This window comes from Prionailurus viverrinus, chromosome X, assembly GCF_022837055.1.
Source record: "Prionailurus viverrinus isolate Anna chromosome X, UM_Priviv_1.0, whole genome shotgun sequence".
Classification (NCBI taxonomy): domain Eukaryota; kingdom Metazoa; phylum Chordata; class Mammalia; order Carnivora; family Felidae; genus Prionailurus; species Prionailurus viverrinus.
In genome coordinates this window covers 21,755,943-21,775,705 of record NC_062579.1, presented here as the reverse complement: position 1 = coordinate 21,775,705, position 19,763 = coordinate 21,755,943, and the positions used below count along the sequence as shown (strand labels likewise).

Below are 19,763 nucleotides of genomic sequence, written 5' to 3'. Positions count from 1 at the left end.
TATCCTTCCTGGAGAAGAATATCATAGCCAAGCCCAAACAGCACATCATTGAGTTGGAATAGCAAACTGGCCTTGGTCTTCCCTGCACATATATTTTTCTTTGATAATCTAATATTTCTGTATATTTTTCCTGGTTGAATAAAACAAATCCCTTGTCCATGGCAAAAGAAATTTGTGTTTTTCTATTTTCAGAAAATAAAGGAGAAATAGATTTCTGGGTTCTAGAGGAGAGTCAGCAACACCAAGTCTTGGTTCCATTTCTTTGCATTCTTACTTATGTTTGAGGAGTGTTGTGCTTCTGACTAGCAGGGAGCCTTCTATAACTCAAGGTAAATATGCATCGGATATCTTTGCTCATAAGGTGACTACTTTATGATCAACAGGGACCCATAAGGTCCCCTGAATGCCTCTTGAACTACAATAGTAGCCCTTCTTAACCAGCCATGCTCCCCAAAGGGAGCACAAGGATAGATACATTTGCAAATGTAGTGCTTTTAGGTCTTACTGCTTCCATAAATCAATTCAATTTTATATTACTATGCCATGTTGCACTTCTTCCAGACTTTTGGACCTATTTCTGAGCTACCTCATCTGAACAGAATAAGAAAGAAATCAGTCTTGAGTTCAGTGAGGCCTTGGGAAGCTGACAGTTAACCTCTTTGTGCCTCAAGTTACATCAGTCATTCATTTATTCAGTACACACTGTAGGAAAGGAAGCATCCTAGGTGCTGGGGGTGAACAAAACAGAGTTCCAGCTCTCTCAGAGAAGACAGACAAGAATGATAGCAATATATGTGTCGGGAAGCAAAAATAAAGCATACTAACAGGCGAGAGTGTCTACAGTGCTCTTAATATAGTGGCCAGACAAGGGCTCTTTGAGGAGTTAACATTTGAGCAGACAATCAAGGGGGCAAATTTTGTGGGACATCAGGAATTGAGATGGGAATGCAGTGGCTATGTTTAAAGAAGAGCAGAAAGGCTAGGATATCAGGAGGAAGTAACTGGGAAAGAGAATGGCTAGACCATCCAGGGCCTTTCCTCATCTGGAAGAGGCAAAGAGTAATCATCATTTTCCAGAGACAAGGTAAAAACTAAGAAGAGAGCTACTCAGTATGCAGTACCACTTGTTTTTGATGTTGGAGGAACTCCTTTGTACATTTTCTTGTCTCCTCTTGGCAGTGTCACTCTTCAGTGGCTGGTGTCTCATACATTCGCATGGCCACACTCAAGTCTCCCTTAAACCATCGTTGCCATGTACATTAAACATTGCATATTACTTTCCTAGCACAGTTGTAAAAAGTAAAATGCTTTATGCTTTCACAGCTCTCAAGGCTAGAGGTCAGGAAGGAAGGTATCAGCAGGGCCGGCTCCTCCTGGGTACTCTAAGGGAGCATCTGCTTGAGGTCCTTCTCTGAACTTTTGGTGACAGAGGGCAATCCTTAGAGCTCCTTGGCATGGAGATAAAACACTGCCAACACTGCCTTCATCTTTACACGACATTCTCTCTCTGTGTCTGTGTACTTCCTCTGTTTTTATGACACAAATCATATTGGATTTAGGGGTCACCCTACTCCACTATGAATTTATTGTAATTCATTTCATCTACCAAGACTCTATTTCCAAATAATTTTGCATTTTGAGACTCCAGGAAAAGCATGAATTTTAGGGGAACTCAGTACATATTTGAATTCAGGTTGATTAGTGAATGAGCTTTCCTGGATAATCAAATTGGCTGGTAAAGAAAAGAGAGGCATATATATACTCCACATACAGATTTAAAACAAAACAATGCAATTCTTCTGAACATAATTTAACCAGAAAGGGCTCTGGGATCTGTATGTGACTCATTCACAATGAAAAAACATTAGCTGTCATTCTCTGAATGGGCATGCTTAAAATGAAGATAGAGTTGGGAAATGCATGCAATGTATGGTGGTATACAGTCTCTAGACAAACCAGACCCAAGTTCAAATCCCAGTCACATCAAAGTCAAGCAAGTCACTGAAGCTCTCAGGGCCTTCATTTCTGTACACTGAAAAAGTACCGTGGGGGATTGTTCTAGCGTTGATACAGGAAATCTCACTGTACCCTAGACTTGTGTTTGTGCCTGCCACACGTCATGGAGGGAGTGAAGGATGGCAGTCCCCAGAAAACAACCATTTCTCAGGTAAATGGCAATGAAAACAGCTAGATGGTGAACTTGGACGGTTTGCTTTGTGTGACTCAACTGTACTAGCTGGGTCAACAGGTGGACTAGGGGTTCTGCAATCATCCTAGGCTGGTATAATTTAGGTCAAATCTTGAACTGACCCTCTAGGCTTGTTCAAACTCACCAATCAGTTTTCCTTGTGAAATATTCTGGCTTCACCTTTTTTAAGGCCCACACTTGCCTTTGGCCTGGGAAATACTCTTCAAAGAGCTTGTTCTTCCTTGCATGCCGAAATGTGATCACATTATCAATGTTTTAGGGTAATTTTCTACATGCCATTTTCTGACAGTGAACCTGAAAGCCCCATCTCTCTGTGTTGGATATTATTCCTGCCTCACATGGAAGTAACTTCTGCTTAAGATTCATATTGTCTTTGAATCTTTATCTTTCTTTTCTTCATGTTTCAAAATGACACAAGAAAGTGCCTAACACAGTACCTGAAATATAGTGGATATTCTCTTTTCTGTTCTCACACAGAACAGGAGTAGAAAAAGCCCCACTGTTTGGGTGAACACAAGCTGACACACACTGTACTCAAGAAAATCTGGATTCTTTTTGTTGTTATTATTCTGAGCATAAGGAATTGATAGACATGTAATACCTTGATGCATATGGTTCATCTATTAAGGGTAGAGCACTCTCAACTTACTTTAAAGATTTTTTTAATTCTTTCAATTGTTTGTTTATTCTGGGTTCTCTATTTTTTTTAATTTTTTTAAATTTATTTTTGACACAGAGAGAGACAGAGCATGAGCAGGGGAGGGGCAGAGAGAGAGGGAGACACAGAATCCGAAGCAGGCTCCAGGCTCTGAACTGTCAGCACAGGGAGTGATGCGGGGCTCAAATTCACAGACTGTGAGATCATGACCCGATCTGAAGTCAGACGCTTAACCGACTGAGCCACCCAGGCCCCTCTGGGTTCTCTATTTAACATACTTTATTAACATGAATCATATTGGTTTAATATTTGCATACATGTATTTCATTCATCACTGAACTATTAATACTTTGAGAATTGAGACTTTATATTCATGCCTATCTCTATCTTTTTTTTTCTTTTTTATCCTTCTTTCTTCCCTCCTTCCTTTATTTCTTTGTATCTACCTACCATCTATCATCTGTCATCTATCTGCCTATCATCATCCATCAACCTAAATTTAATATATCTCTAATTCTATAATCCATAGGTATTTCCACTTCTGTATTTGCTTTACCATTGTGATCAACTGAATAAATGTTCGCTTAAATTGGTATTGGAAATGTGTATCATTTATAACTATTGTTTCTAGGTATAATTAACCTTACTAATTTAGAAAAAGTTAACACTATGCAATTTTCCTTCCCTTTGTAATAGTGCAAAGCAATACAATTTTTGACTCAGAACAATTTCATTCCATAGAACTAAACATAGTTCAGAACTCAGTAAATCCTTGTTGATTTATTAAAAACAATGCATTCTGTCTTACATTTATTAGGCATACTATTACACTATTAACTTAGGTCATCTGTATATTCACAAAATCCCTCTATTTGGACCACAACGTAGATAAGGATATGTGCATACAGAGATAGGACAAAAAGTATTGCCAGTTTTAGGAATTTTATAGCTATGGGATGCTTTTTGGATGCTGGATTAAATATCAACATGATGAGCAACAAACCAAACATACAGTGATCACATTTAATCTCTTTCCCAGTTTAGCTCCACAGGGAAAGGCTTCTTGGATGGCAGGACACCCACTCTGCAAATGATGCTTTAAAGAGAGTAATAAGGCTTAAGATACATATTTATTTTCATCTTGTTTATAAAATATAGCAGAAACGAATTCTATTTTTATTATTTTTTTAATTTTTAATGTTTATTTATTTTTGAGAGAGAGACAGAGCATGAGTGGAAGAGGGGCAGAGAGGGAGACACAGAATACAAAGCAGGCTCCAGGCTCTGAGCTGTCAGCACAGAACTCAATGCGGGACCCGAACTCAGGGATCATGAGATCATGACCTGAGCTGAAATTGGACACTTAAAACAAGTGAGCCAACCAGGCACTCCAGGATTCTATTTGTAAAGATGGCAAGTTATAAGAGGTCTTTAAAATTGAAAGCAATTCCAAATGGGCTATTGTTTGCAGCAATGAACAAATGAAACAACCATGCATTAGCATTCAAATCACCTATCGTGTGAGTTCACATATATATAGACTGCCTACTATGTGCAACTCACTGTTCTACATACAACAAAGAGCACTGAGACTAGTATTAACTTTGAAGAAATTATCTTCTGGTGAGGAAAGACATGTCAATAAGTATAAATAAGAAAAAGCAGAATGGAGACATTTCAACAGTAAAGAGAGCACTGCTGAGGAAACACAGAACAAGAGGTTTGTTCTATTTCAAGCCTGAACTCTTTTCCATTTTTTCACGTACATTAACGGAGAAGAAAAATCTGATAGGGAAGATAAAAAAGAATTTAGAAAGAGATGGAATTTGAATTGTGCTTCGAATCAAAACTTGTTAAAATGGAAAGAGAAAGTTTCAACTCAGTGGGATATCCCTGTTAGGGCAATAAAGGGTAAGGTTCTGAGAATGGTGTAATGGGATGGGGAGGAGAAGGGTCACTGGTGAAAATAAGATCAGAAAGGTGGGTGTGACAAGACATACCATGCCAAGAAACCTGAACTTAATCCGGTAGCCCAGTAGTTTATAAATTTCAGCATACGTTAGAATCATCTGAAAGAGTTGTTATAAGACAGATTGTTTGGCTCCACCATCAGAGTTCCAGATTCAGAAAAATGTTGCTTAGGAACTAAGAATGTGATTTCTAGAAAGCTACCAGGTGATGGTTCTAAGACGATACTTGTGAGAACCACTACTCTAGTCAATGTAGACAGCAGGAAATATCTGGTAAGGAAGTAGTATCATCTGATCTATAGTTTAGGAAGATGGCACTAGCAAGGACAGATTCAAAGAACTCAGCTTAGAGCAAGGAGACCAATTAGAAAGTTCTTAAAATAGTAGAGGTGAAGAAAAGAAATGGGTAATGATATGAAAAAGAAATGTCAGGGAAATTATAGAGGTAGAATCAATAGGATGGAGAGATTAATCAGACAGGAGAAATGAAGAAGGAGTCAAGAATGGCTGCCATTTCAAACCAGGATTCCCAACAGGATTGTGACATCTTCAATGAAAATAGGGAGCAGAAGCAACTTTGAGGTTGAAGTTGGCAAGTATGGTTGGGGTAGAAGACTTGCTTATTATCTTACAAATGGATTTTTTTTTTTGCCTTTATTATAGGTGTTTACAGCAGAATGCCATTGCTTGCATTGTCTGGTCAGTGCAACAAAAGTACATCTGTGTATCTTTTCCATACTGTGAGCTCTGTTGGGCATTCAAATCTCATAACGTCAGGGAAACATTCAAAAGAAATGGGAATGAAGACTGCTGTGTTTTAATATGCATTTGCTTTCATATTAATGATATCACAGATTTATTGTCTATTTGATTAACTCAGTGCAAGAATTATGGAGAAAATTACACAAAAGTGCACAATTTGTATACTGCTCAAGTAAATTTAAGTGAGAATTTAAAAAAAAATATCAGAGCTAATTATTTTTTAGTGATGCTAAGTCTATTTTTATCACTGTAGAAGAGGTCTTATGATAATACCTAATAGGCTGTACACGTATTAGCTTTACACACAACTGTTTGGGTGTTCATCTACATTTATATGTGTAATCATGTATCTGTTATGATGGGGGTCTGTCCACACACTGCAGTTTGTTCAGGGAATTACAAGCAAGTATCTGTGCACCGACTGCAGGATATTTGTTTCTCATTTTTGTCATAGGTGTAAAGGTAACAGTTCATTTCAAATAATTAGAACCCCTTCATTTACATAGTGTTTTCATAAACACTATCAGACTTCTGCATTAAAAAGTGGTAAGAAATGCGGGGGCGCCTGGGTGGCTGGGTCGGTTAAGCATCTGACTCTTTGACTCTTGATTTCGGCTCAGGTCATGATCTCACAGTCCTGAGAGGGAGCCCCCACATTGCTCTCCTCACAACTCCCACCCCTCGCTGTGTGTGGAGTCAGTTTAGGATTCTCTCTCCCTTCCTCCCTCCCTCCCTTTGCCACTCCCTTGCTTGCTGGCTTGTGCGCTCTATCTCTGAAAAAAAAAAAAAAAGTAACAAGTTTAGGAAAAAAATCATGGGGAATATTTTGTATCTTTTCTTTTCATGCTCATTTAAAGGGCCAAGAACAGGAAGAAAAAGTATACAAGGTTTCCTTGAACCTTAAACTAAACCTTCCAGAGGTTTTGTTGACATGCTCTCAGGCATTCTTTAAATAATCATGACAACCAAAAATCTATGTTTACACAGTAGACATTACACTGATTCAGACTTTGTTGTTTGGGCTTTGTTCTCCCCTGCCTTTAAGAGGGTATAGCCTTTGGGTGTGAAAATTTGTATACACGTTTTTGAGGGCTGATAAATTTGAGAAGATGCACTTACATAAAAAACTGTACCAGATAGTTATTAATATGAACATCTACTAAATTCAAAGCAAATTTAAGTGGTTACAATGTTACTTAGCAATTAAAAGTTTCTCAGTTGGGGTGCCTGGGTGGCTCAGTCAGTTTAAGCGTGTGACTTCAGCTCAGATCATGATCTCACAGTCCGTGAGTTCGAGCCCCATGGCGTGCTCTGTGCTGATAGCTCAGAACCTGGAGCCTGCTTTGGATTCTGTCTCCGTCTCTCTCTGCCCCTCCACTGCTCACGTTCTGTGTCTCTCTCAAAAATAAATTTAAAAAGTTAAAAAATTAAAAAAATAATTATAATTTTTTAAAAAATTTTCTCAGGTGCTGGTTTGAGATTATCTTCATAGTCTGTTTATTAATACGGATTAAACTTAAATCCAGTTGCTACCTCACGATAACATTTAACACAGTAAGCTGCTATTATTTACCAACAAGTTCAGATTCTCAGAAATTGGCAGTTGGCTTGTTTCACGGTTAACTAGTAAATACCTTTGAAGATGAACATAGAATTTCTCATGGTTTGTCCAGCTCAGTATCCTTTCTTTGGATATAGTACCAAAAAGCCATAGCTAGATTCCTTTGTATAGCCATCAAAGGTTAAGACCCTAGAACCCTGGTAATCACACCATGACCCTTTCCTTTAATATGTTTCAAACAGAAAATATTTGAGTTGGGAGGGGGAATGATTTTACAATATTTAGTCTGAGCCAAATCTGCAGGGAGGCATTCACTGATTCACTATTTCAACAAATATTTACAGGGTATCTTCTACACCCTAGGCACTACTAGGGCTAGGATAAAGCATCTGATAATCTTACTGAATATCACTTTGAGCAGGCTTCCCTTCTTCTCTAAACTTACAGGTTATGTTGTTCCCAGTGTATCGTTATGGGCAAGAAGGGACATTGGTCTTAAACTTTATTTTTTTCAACCTGGTATTCATGAATATTTCAAAGCTAAAAAAAAAAAAAAGCAGTGTTGTGGGTTCCTTTTCGTGATCATTCATTAAGGTGTTTTATTTTTAATACTTTGTCTTTTATTGTTCCCTAGTTTTCAAAGGCAAGTTCTTGTCTTTGTATTTGACAGCAAGGGCCACAATGGCCTATACAGAGACCCGCTTGGGTACCATGAAATTATGAGAAATAAATACGAACTGTGAAATGCATAAAGCTTATGCGTTCTCTTTCTTTATTTCCATTAATGTGCCATGAAATAGTCAATCACATATTCTTTTATTCTATAAATTGGAAAATACTGAATAATTCAACAGGTCTGAAATTTCAGAACTTCATTCAGTGGAGTAGCTGCAGTCCCTGATCTCTATTTTAATATGCTGCCAGTTATTGCAAGTCATAATAGCACAATACAGGGCCGAGATGAATATCACTCACTCAGTTGTTTCCTTGAATGGCTTTGGGGTATGAAGTAAACTATACTACATCACTGTCCTCATAATGAGATCGTTCTGCTGGATAAACACACTCCCCGCAGGCCCTACCTGCTGATAGGACCCACTGAACCAAATATTTAACACTTCACAGAGGCTCCTCCTTGCCATTCTTCAATACTGCATGCATCACTTTCAAGAGAAAATTTGATGCAAAGAAGTAGAAAATTGAGCTACTGACTCCTGGGTTCGTTGTTACAATCCGGCTTAGTAAGAAAGCCTCAACTCAATTTCTGGGTCCTGTGAGATAACAGAAGTTTCAAAGTTGCCACTAAGATTGTGCAAATCTAAATTCTCATTCTATCTGACCAATTTACACATGGAATTTGGTGAAACCAGTCCACCTGTGGAAACCATTGAAACAAAGCATGGAGTTAATAAAGTGCTTATTCATTTGCTTGAAATATTCACTGAAAAGATCGACTCACGCAGAAAATGGTAACTTTTTTATTCCAGCATTTAAAAGATGACACCATTTTTGTAAAAGCACTTCTTCCACCATTAGCATGAGGTCTCATGTGGGAGAAAAACAACACAGCTCAGAAAGAGTGCTTTGATAGTTTTCATGTGTAAGGATGTTAGGACACCAAGTTTGGCTGAGTTGTACATATATATAATTTTTGCGTGTGTGCGTGGGGGAGGGTGCTGGTTTTGCCCCTATGTTTATTGTCATAATGTTAACAAACCTAGGGTCTTGCGGCTTTCTTTCATAAACTATACAACAGAATGGTGTCAAAAGCATGCTCTTTATAGTCAATAGTTCATGTACATTACTCTCATCATGGAACTACAATGCCATAAGTGCTGTCAGACAAACATGAACAGAGCGCTATGACGGTGTTAACTTTTCCTAGCTTAGTCAAAAAATGAGTTCATGGGGGCATGCAAGAGATGGGGCTTTGAGATTAATCATGAACTCAGTGATGACAATTCTAAGAAGCGAGAAAAGGCAAGCTAACAGTGTGAGTAGTGAACTGATGAGGTGCATGTGGAAAAGACAACGCACAGAGAGAGGCTTCAAAAAAAGCCTTAGGAAAGACCGAGAAATCCAAGAAACTCCCTAGAACTTAATTTGTGACTTCTTTTGAATTCTGAACCTAAACCCCATTCATCTTTTAAAAAACACTTTTTTTATTGTGTAAGTCATAATAACAAAACATTTTGTAAAGTAATTTGAGTGGGTTCTGAACTTTGCACCTAACAAAAGTCTCAGTAAATATTTTCATAATGGGATTGTACCACAAGAAGATTTCATTTTATGCATTATTCATTAACATTATGTAAATATAAATTATCTTTTCAATACAATTTATAAAATTATTGTTAGTGGCTGCAAATATATTCACACTATAAATGTATCATTACATATTATCAATATCTAATGTATCATTAGATATTTAATTTGTTTTAACTTTGATTTTAATATACAGTACCATGATCTATGTCATTTTATATGCATTTTCTTTGAATTTCTGATTTTGCCTTGAGCTTGAATATCTAAAGGAAGATTACTGGGTCAAAGGTTATCATATGTTATACCAAATTGTTTCCATAAGTTTAAGTCCATTTACATTCCTGTTTGCAGTGCATATGAGTATCCAGTTCACATCATCATAGCTACATGGACTATATTTCTACACCACTGCATTCTCCATTCTGTACCCAATCTACCCCTTCCATACGTGCTTATAAATCCACAAACAATGGTGGTCCTGATGAGATGTTCTCCAGTGCAAGTGTTTTTGTATACTTTTCCTTCAGTTTCCAAGTATACAGTGATGACTCTGAATCTAAATATTCATTTGTGCTCCTCTTTGGTGATTTTAAAAACTGCCATCCATTTATTAATCTTCATATGCCCTAAATGCAGTGACTTTTTATTAATGGTGTTTGCTGAAGGAAAGAGGGCTTGCTTTTTCATATACTGTCTTACTGTGTACCTCACCTCAATCTGACAGATCGTAACTAGTGATCTCTTCTAATACTATTAACCTTTTTTGTTCATTAAAACATCTTGATATCTATATTTCATTAGCATACATTGATAAACAACTTTTTAACCTTTTATTTATTTAATATTTATTTTGATATTTATTCATTTATCTTAAATACAATTTACTGTCAAATTGGCTTACATACAACACCCAGTGCTTTAAATCTTTCAACTTACACATTCATAGGAAAAGAGAAACACAAAAAATGATTCCACATTTTCTCTTTTCCTGAGCATTTTCATATAACAGATAAATCTGAAACTTCACCAAAAGTCAAATCTTCAAAATTAAATGAATTCTTTTTCAAGAAAGGTGAATTAAAATCAGCTTATCATCCTATAAGAATGGCAAATCAAAGTATTCGTGAATTAATATAACTTATAGGCTTTTAAAAAATGTTTATTTATTTTTGAGAGAGGGAGAGAGAGAGAGAGAGCGAGCAGGGGAGGGGCAGAGAGAGAGGGAGACAGAGAATCCAAAGCAGGGTTCAGACTCAGCTGTCAGCACAGGGCCCAACATGGGGCCTGAACTCATGAACCACAAGATCATGGCCTGAGCTGAAGTAGGACACATAACCAACTGAGCCACCTAGGCACCCCATGGATTATATAATTTAAAGATAAGTCTTTATTTTAAATTCTGAAATCCATATATACTTGCAAATGCTAAATACGTCACTTATTATTTTGAATTCCATCAGAGAAAATCTCTCCCACGCCCTCTCCCCCCATATATACATATAAGTACATATATATACATATATATAGAGAGAGAGAGAGCGAGCGAGAGCGAGAGAGAGAAAGAGCAAGAGAAAGCACACAAACTCACACAATATTCCATATCAAATTCAATGGCTTTACTTAAACAATTAACGTTGAGCATATAACCATGTGACAAAACCATGTGAATGCATTTGCTATGTGGTTTCCTCCTCACGGTTTCTAGCCTTACACCAGCCAAACATGCACAGTGAAAAAAGACAAGTAAGTAAATCCATACATCACCATTCTCTTTCAACTTTGGGTCCCTAAAGTTGAAATTGGCTTTGTGCCAAGTTCAGCAGTACCTTCATTTCCTATTTTTTTCCTTAGAATTAACTTAAGAACTCCTACACTTCATCTATTTTTGATCCTTTCTAATTGAGGGCAACTAAGAGATAGAACAATAGGGGCGTGTTTTGTGCACCAGGGATTTGAGTCCATGGTATATTCAAACTGGCTCTGGTTTGTTCTGAAAGGAAGGGAGCAGTAATTCCCCCAGAGTGATCTGAGGGCTCTACTCCCAGCTCCCCTGTATCTCTGCACAGTTGTTCCAGTGAGGGACAAGTAGTGTAAAGATATGAGCACTAACAAGTGTAATGAGTCTGGAATCAGTGGGTCCAAATGAGGCCAGTCTGAGAGTGTACTATAAACAAGGTTCCCTCATGAGAAGTTCATGACTTCAGAAGTTTAAACTGTTTCGGTAATTCATGTCCACTAATGGCCTCTAATTAAGGCACGGCCTTTTAAATAAACTGATAGTTATGTGGAGCGTAAATAAGAAGATAATTCTTTAATGGACTGTTTTGTCCTAAAGACATTAGACATCCTCCTTGGTCCAAAGAGTCACATATATTGTTTATGTTTATTTCACATTCACTGAAACACATACATTCTATTGCAATCTTGAATTGAATCTCTTATTAAACTATATTTTAAACAAGCAAAAGAAACGGAGATAAACAGTATTTTTAAAGAAAACTACTAGGAACAATATCAATTTGATCTCCATGAAAACTTGTTCTTCATTCTCCAAAAAGATAAAACATGCACATTCAAAAACTTGGTTCTGTTATAGCTTCCCTTTGTGTATAAAATGAAGGCATTAAGATCCCTACTATACTTGCATGGATATTCAATCTGATTACAGTGTATCTCTAAGTTGTTTTCTCTGATATATAATCATAACCACATACTCTGTGCCTCTTTCATACTGTGGAAAGTCCTAGATACAGTGCCGTACTGTGCTAGTTGACTATTATAAAATGTCAAAGAACAATTTCTAAATTAAGAGGAATTAAAAATAACAAAACCCCAAAATAAATGCAACACTTTGGGGTTGATCCACTCAACTTGGAGTGACTGATTTTAAAGGAAGATACTCTTTGCATATCTAGCACAAGGGACATGTCATATTTCAAAAAAATTACGGAATTATGGAATTTCAAAAAAATTACAGTTCATTTCCAACTGAAGAGCTCTGATTTACAGACACGTTAATTTATGCTTATTTAAACTTGTACGAAAAATTGAAAAGTATGCAGCTTAGACTCCATTTAATACATGGTAAACAATAGGTAGCAATAGTTCGACCACAGAAAATCAATGAAACCAAAAGTTAGTTCTTTGAAAAGATCAATAAAATTGATAACACTCTAGCAACGCTAACCAAGAAATAGAGTATGATAAAAACTACAGTGTAATCATTATCTAGACTGGTTCATGATTGATAAACAGGTACATGTACAGTAATTTAGAATCTAGTTCCTGAGAAGAGAACATATTTTTTCAATGGTTAGGTCAATGTTATATTATAAAAATACATTGATATTTAAAAATTATATTTTATATAAAATAAATATAGTATAGTATATATTCACACTCTTTTTAGAGGTCTATTACAAAGTATCTACTAGAGCCAGAACAAAACAAGACACCCAAGTCTTGCCTTATCTCTTGTGCCCTCCCACCTCTAAGAATCCTCACGTGGAGGTAGAACTGTGACCAGTGTCCGTCTGTAACTCCAGATGGCTTCAGAACGCTGATAAAAGAGTAGCTTCATTGAACGTCCCCCACTGCTTCACTACTGAAAAGGCGCATTAGTTACAAAAAATCCAGGTACATGAAAATACTAGTATTCATATTGCACAGACATTGAAGAGAATATGCCATCCTCCACCAAGAAGTTCTTAAAAGAAGGAAATTCTGATTCCTACCTCCATTAAAATCACAGTAAGCTTAGAGGGGAAAAGAGCATGCTTTTGAATGAAGTACATTTTGGGGCCAATTTGTGCTGAGAATGTCAATATCAAATAGCATAATACATTAGAAGTAAAAAAAATACCATGAGAAAAGGATAAAATGGAAATTTTATCATTTTCATGAATGTGTACAAAGAACTAGAGAACAAAGAGTATGTATTTACATGTGTCTAAAGTAAACTTGGCCCATATGTAATTAATTACTTTAAAAGATTTTATTTTTTTTAATGTTTATTTTCAGACAGAGTGCACATGCACCACTATGTGCAGGGAAGGGGCAGAGAGAGAGAAAAGGAGAGACAGAATCCCAAGTAGGTTCTGCACTGTCAGAGCAGAGCCTGGTGCAGGGCTCGATCTCAGGAACCAAGAGATCATGACTTGATGACCTGAGCCAAAATCAAGGATTCAAATGCTCAACAGACCCAGGTGCCCCTACTGTAAAAGGTTTTAGAAACCGGGAACAGCATATTTTCCTACTCCTCCCTAATTGGGACACTAAAATATATCAGAACATTTTTAATTTGGAGATTCATAAGTTTCCCCCCCAAAAATGTGTTTTTTGTGAAGTTTTTGTAATGTTTTTGTAATGTTTTGTCATGTATGTAAAATTTTGTAATGTTTTTGTAAAACACTGTCTGCTTTGACCTTGCTCTATGAGAGGGTGGGGGAAAATGAATAAGATTATAAACAAGATGGAACCAATACTAGTGAGCCAATTCTAGTGTAATTTTAACAGCGACCAACTACTTACTCGCTGGGCCCTCACTCTCTCCTCCTCCAATGTTTTTTCTATCCCTAGCCTAATAGTGATGTTTGGATGTGATAAAGAGACTTAATGCCTTTTTACCTCAGGTGAAACTACAAACTTGACTTATCCCTGTAACATAAGCCTATGATTTGACTAGGGATTATTTTATTTCAATTCTGTACTTTGCACATCATGCCTGGATATGCTGAAGGACAGTCAGAGTCAGAGCAGACAAATATTTTAGGAATAACCAAGCTTTGTGATCTGGATTCTTTCCTTATTACTATGAGAGAATATCCTCACTATCCTCGCTGAGAATTGGTTTTTTTTCAAGTTTTTATTTAAATTCCAGTTAGTTAACATAAAGTGTAATGTTAGCCAAGAATTATGTGAAAGACAACTGAGACACAAACATCTCTGCTTCTGTCTCTTCACAGTAACTGAGTATTGACTAGTTTCCTACTGCTGTATTCCCAGTTTATATTCACTAACATGATTGCAGCTGGGGCAAAATAACAAAGCTAATATGATTAGAAACAAAAGTGTAATATTCAATCCTTCCTTCCTTATTTGCTTCTTTCCACATGTAGAAAGAATAAAATATAATTTCTACCCCCAAAGAGCTCACTGTTTAATGGGAGGAATGAACACATAAATGGATAGCTGTAATACAAGATGATTTGTTACTAATGGTGACATGATATGGACAGAATATTTTGGGACCACTGATAACACAGGAAGGGTCAATGACATCTAATTTTACTATATGTTCCTGAGCATGTGGTAGAGAAAAATAAGATCTCTAAGTTGATGCTAAAATACTCATCATCACAAGATTATATTCACAACCATTTCACCTTTTGATAAAAGGCATCTGATTTCATTTTAATATAAGACTTAGACAATGTGATTTAGTTATTCTGAGAAAAAAGTTAACCTGGGTTATATTTCTGACTGCTCTAACTAATGAACCTGTTGGACATTGCATTGAGATTTTGAAGCAGTTATTTCCACAAATAATATATTAATGAAGGGAGAAAAACATGGGTGTTTTTCAGAAACTCATGTGGATGGGAAAAGGTTCCACCTCTAATAATGAATGCTAAGGAAGTTAAAACCATGAAGTTTCTGATGATGATGATGCTTTTGCCTATTAGTAACTGAAAACAGAATGACACTCAATGCAATAGAGACTGTGGTGAAAATGGCACAGTTTTACACTGAGGAGGTAATAACCTACTTATTTATATCATAATAGAATTTCATTTTTTCATTCACTCAACAAATATTTACTGAATTCTCATTAGGACAACAATAATAGTAACTACTATACTGAAAACCTATACTGTGACAAATGCTACACTAATAATTGTATATGAATAATTTCATCTAATTCTTAGAAAATCCTATATGTTAGGTCTTGTTATTATGTTCGTCTTATATTTGTACCCAAGGGTAGATGTTAACACACGTCAGAGCCAGGACACAAACCCAGACAATCTGAACCACTAAAAATACAAAGTGCCAGGCAACAGATTTAGAATATAAGATATATAGTGGTAAATAAACCTAACACAGTAGTGACTTTCACAGAGTTATATCTACTTGTGAAGAGAGATATTTATCAAGGAAACCAACAAAGGCATATGTAGTAATATTGAACAGTGAAAAAAGTACACCAAAAGAAGGAACAATACTCTGTGAGGTATGAATCACTACTTCATGTTAGGGAGTTGGGGAAGGCCTCTCTAAAAATGGAACATAAGGGGCGCCTGGGTGGCGCAGTCGGTTAAGCGTCTGACTTCAGCCAGGTCACCATCTCGCGGTCCGTGAGTTCGAGCCCCGCGTCAGGCTCTGGGCTGACGGCTCAGAGCCTGGAGCCTGTTTCCGATTCTGTGTCTCCCTCTCTCTCTGCCCCTCCCTCGTTCATGCTCTGTCTCTCTCTGTCCCAAAAATAAATAAACGTTGAAAAAAAAATTTTTTTAAATAAATAAATAAATAAACATTAAAGGGGCACCTGGGTGGCACAGTTGGTTGAGCGTCTGACTTCGCGGTCCGGGAGTTCGAGCCCCGCGTCAGGCTCTGGGCTGATGGCTCAGAGCCTGGAGCCTGTTTCCGATTCTGTGTCTCCCTCTCTCTCTGTCCCTCCCTCGTTCATGCTCTGTCTCTCTCTGTCCCAAAAATAAATAAACGTTGAAAAAAAAAATAAAATAAAAAAAAATAAAAATGGAACATAAAAACTGACCACTGAAGGGTGAGAAGAAACCAGACAAGAAAAGTGCAGGAAGAAGAGCCTTCCAAACAGATGAAACAGCATGTGTAAGAAGGTTTGCTTGCTCTGTAGGTCTGGGAGTTAGAGTCATAGAGAGGTAGGCAATACGTAGATTATATTAAGAAGGTAGGCAATATGTAGATTATATTAAGAAATGTGGATTTTATTCTTGGTGCACGAGAAATCACTGCAATGAAGATTAACTTAAAACTTAAGGGCAGATTAGAATGGCAAGAAGTGGGCATATGGAAGAGGAAGAAAGTTGCAAGCCAGGTTTTGAATTGACCAACTGGGTGGATAATGGTAACATTTACTGGATTGAGGAGGTCTGAAAGAAGAGCGAATCAGCCAGGAAGAGCAAGAATTTAGCTTAGGGCATGGAAGCGGTTGCAATCTTTTTGGAAAGTTAGAAACAAGCATTTGTAAAGAGCCTAAAGGGTTATCTTTTGGCCTACAATTTAGCCTCAATAAATAATTCAAATACCAAGGATGCTATCTGTCCACAGATGATTGTAGTTAAAATTCCAAAGCAATCTGAAAGGCAACAATGGGGAATGATGAAAGGACATGCGTTGACAGCTATTAAGACCACACTTAGGAAAAGTCTTCAAGTTGGAGGAAAAGTTTACAGCACTTTAATGAAATAAACATTTATTTATTTATTATAATATACATATTTATTACGTGTTTTAACCGTTTATACACTTTTATTCCAACTATAAAAATCACCTGTATGCACGATGTAAGAATAGTTCTAATACCATACACACATACATACATGTAAACATAAACTAGGATGGTATAATATGATGCGTGATACTTTTCACCTTTGTTAAAATCTTTTAATCCTGTGATTTTGTGAGTGTGTGTCTATGTGTGTGTGTGTGTACACTTGCATGCATGCACACACACACACACACACACACACACACACACACACACATTGTCTGATAGAACGTTCACTTTTGGGTGAGCACCGTGCATTTAGGTACCACTTTTTGTTCTTTCTCCAGGCTATACTCTTTCAATGCCATTCTTAGGTCAAAGGGTAATTGCACTTTCAACCTGCACACAGGATGAAAAATCAAGAAGTCTTAATTCTTAATTTAATGGTTACGTCCTGGCATGCCACAAGAGGATGAAGAACTAAACCCTGCATAGCCCGGATGGGAACCTTGTCAGCCTCCCCCTCAGTTTTCGTAACCACACTCTGGCACACTAGGCTAGGATGGTCCTCACTCAGCCTCACCAATGCCAATACAGTCTGCCCAATTAGAGTCTCATCCTCAGTAAGTTCTTGAACCTTGATGTACATTGTAACCATTTGCTCATTTCTCTCTGTTCCCTATCATACTGTAAAACAAAATACCTGAGAATCTAAATCCCAGTTAGAATGAATTGGGACAAAAACATGGAAAATAAGAAAAGTCACTGTAATAATTACAACTGTCCACCAAAGTAACAGACTTTATGTCTCAAGAGTTATGTCATATGGAACTACTCATGAGGACGCTAGATGAATAACTCCCATGGTTAGAAGATCAGAGCTATGGTTCCTGGACTTTCGAAATTCCAATGGTCACCAATTAAAAACAGAAGACCGGGAAGGTAGGCCAACGTGAGCCTGCCACTTTATATGGCCTTCTGTTTTTAAACAAACAAAATAAAGCAGCAATACAATCTCCATCTTCTGTCATTCTCAAATAGAGTCAATAGCATGTTAACATCAAAAGTGAATGTAAAACAATATCAGAATAAAACCATAGGCCTTTAAATTTAGCTTGATGGGAAAAAAAGTCACCATTGTCCTTCTTTGCCTTATATTCCCCCAAACCAGTTCAAAACAAACAAACAACAAACAAAAACACTGTCCAGAGCCAGTAGCAGTCAGAAGGCTGCAGAGTATTTGAGAACCACTACATGGGTTTCTACAGGAGTTCTTTTGCCCCCAGTGGTAATAAGAACCCTACTGGCTTAGGTTTCTTGGGTAATTACCATATGGAAGACACTATTCAAAAATTTTACATTCATTAATAATCAAAACAATCATTGAAATGGAAAGGTAATTTTATACGCTCCATTTTCCAGGCAAAGAAACTGGAGTTTCAAGTCACAGTGCAAGAAAGCAGAGTACTACAGATGGAAACTGAGATCTAGCTGACTCAAAAATACATACTTGAGAGAGAGGGAGACACAGAATCCCAAGCAGGCTCCAGGCTGTGAGTTGTCAGCACAGAGCCTGATGCGGGGCTCAAACCCACAGACCGTGAGATCATGACCTGAGCCGAAGGCATACGCTTAACCGACTGAGCCACCCAGGTGCCTCCAAAATGCATACTTTTAACTCCAGACCTGTGACTTTTTATTTTTAACATAAATGTAACCTCTGTAAAAAAACAGATGATTATATAACATCTTCTCTTCCCCTCATTTATTTCAGTTTCTGTATGATGTGATTAATGAAAATACGTCAACATCTCTATTTTGTTTCCTATTGTGTGTGTTGCTGTTTTCATGGATCAAGTAAGGAAACTAATTCTCCAAATGGAATATCCCAAAATTAGCATGTCAAACTGTTAATTTTTAAAAAATATTTCTTGGCAATGTAGTTGCATTAAATTTTAATTATAGCTTACTCAAAAATAGGCATTTCACTTCAGCACTTATTAATCAATATTTTACTGGCCCTCTTCATTACAAGTCCTCTAATGGAAAAAAAAAACATGCAAAATGATCCATGATATCATGTGTAGGTTATGTTTCATACCTCAATTTACTATTTATTTCCCACAGTAATACAGCCAATATCTTAAGCATTTGACTATATTTTGACATAGATCATACGAGAATTTCCAGTAATGATATAATTTTGCAATTTGACTTTCTAATTATGAGTTTATCTAGCATCAGTTACATTTAAAATCATGATTAATCTTATATTATGCCTTCTTAAGACTTCTGAATTATGGATTTCCTGGAGCTAAAGACAAGAGCATTTAAGAAGAACTTCAGACTATTTGAGGTGCTTAAGTGGCTCAGTCAGTTAAGTGTGTGACTTTGGTCCAGGTCACAATCTCATGATTTGTGGGCTCAAGCCCCGCACTGGGCTCTGTGCTGACAGCTCAGAGCGTGGAGCCTGCTTCGGATTCTGTGACTCCGTCCCTCTCTGCCACTCCGCCTCTCATGCTCTGTCTCTTCCATCTCTCAAAAAATAAATAAATGTTAAAAAATTTTAAAAAAGAACTTCAAACTCTATAAAAATCTGTATCAATATGAATATATACTAAATACTTAAATGTAGATTTAGCACATAAGTTATAAATAACAGTAGCTTAAAGAAACATAATACTTATTTTATAGTATATCAATGTTTTAACACTTTTTCTGCCTTAAATTTGACTACCAAATAAGGATACGGGAAGTCTTAATGCATGCTTTTTTTCAAACTTATTTCTTTTCACTCAAAATTAATATTTACTGATTATTCACTATGGAAACAAAACAAATAGTTTTTAAAAATGAGCTCACAAAGTGTGGGA

The 19,763-nt window shown here is 36.8% G+C and overlaps 1 protein-coding gene across 1 annotated transcript in view; it reads right to left on the bottom strand.

Annotated features, from left to right (window-relative positions):
- Positions 1-17,539, bottom strand: part of IL1RAPL1 (interleukin 1 receptor accessory protein like 1) — a 678,538-nt gene extending 660,999 nt beyond the window's left edge. The window contains exons 1-2 of the mRNA XM_047843240.1: positions 17,342-17,539; positions 6,339-6,366 (exon numbers count right to left, since the gene is read on the bottom strand). Coding sequence (XP_047699196.1) covers positions 6,339-6,366; positions 17,342-17,539 — 226 coding nt within the window. The remainder of the gene's footprint in view (positions 1-6,338; positions 6,367-17,341) is intronic.
- Between the last annotated feature and the right edge of the window lie 2,224 nt (positions 17,540-19,763).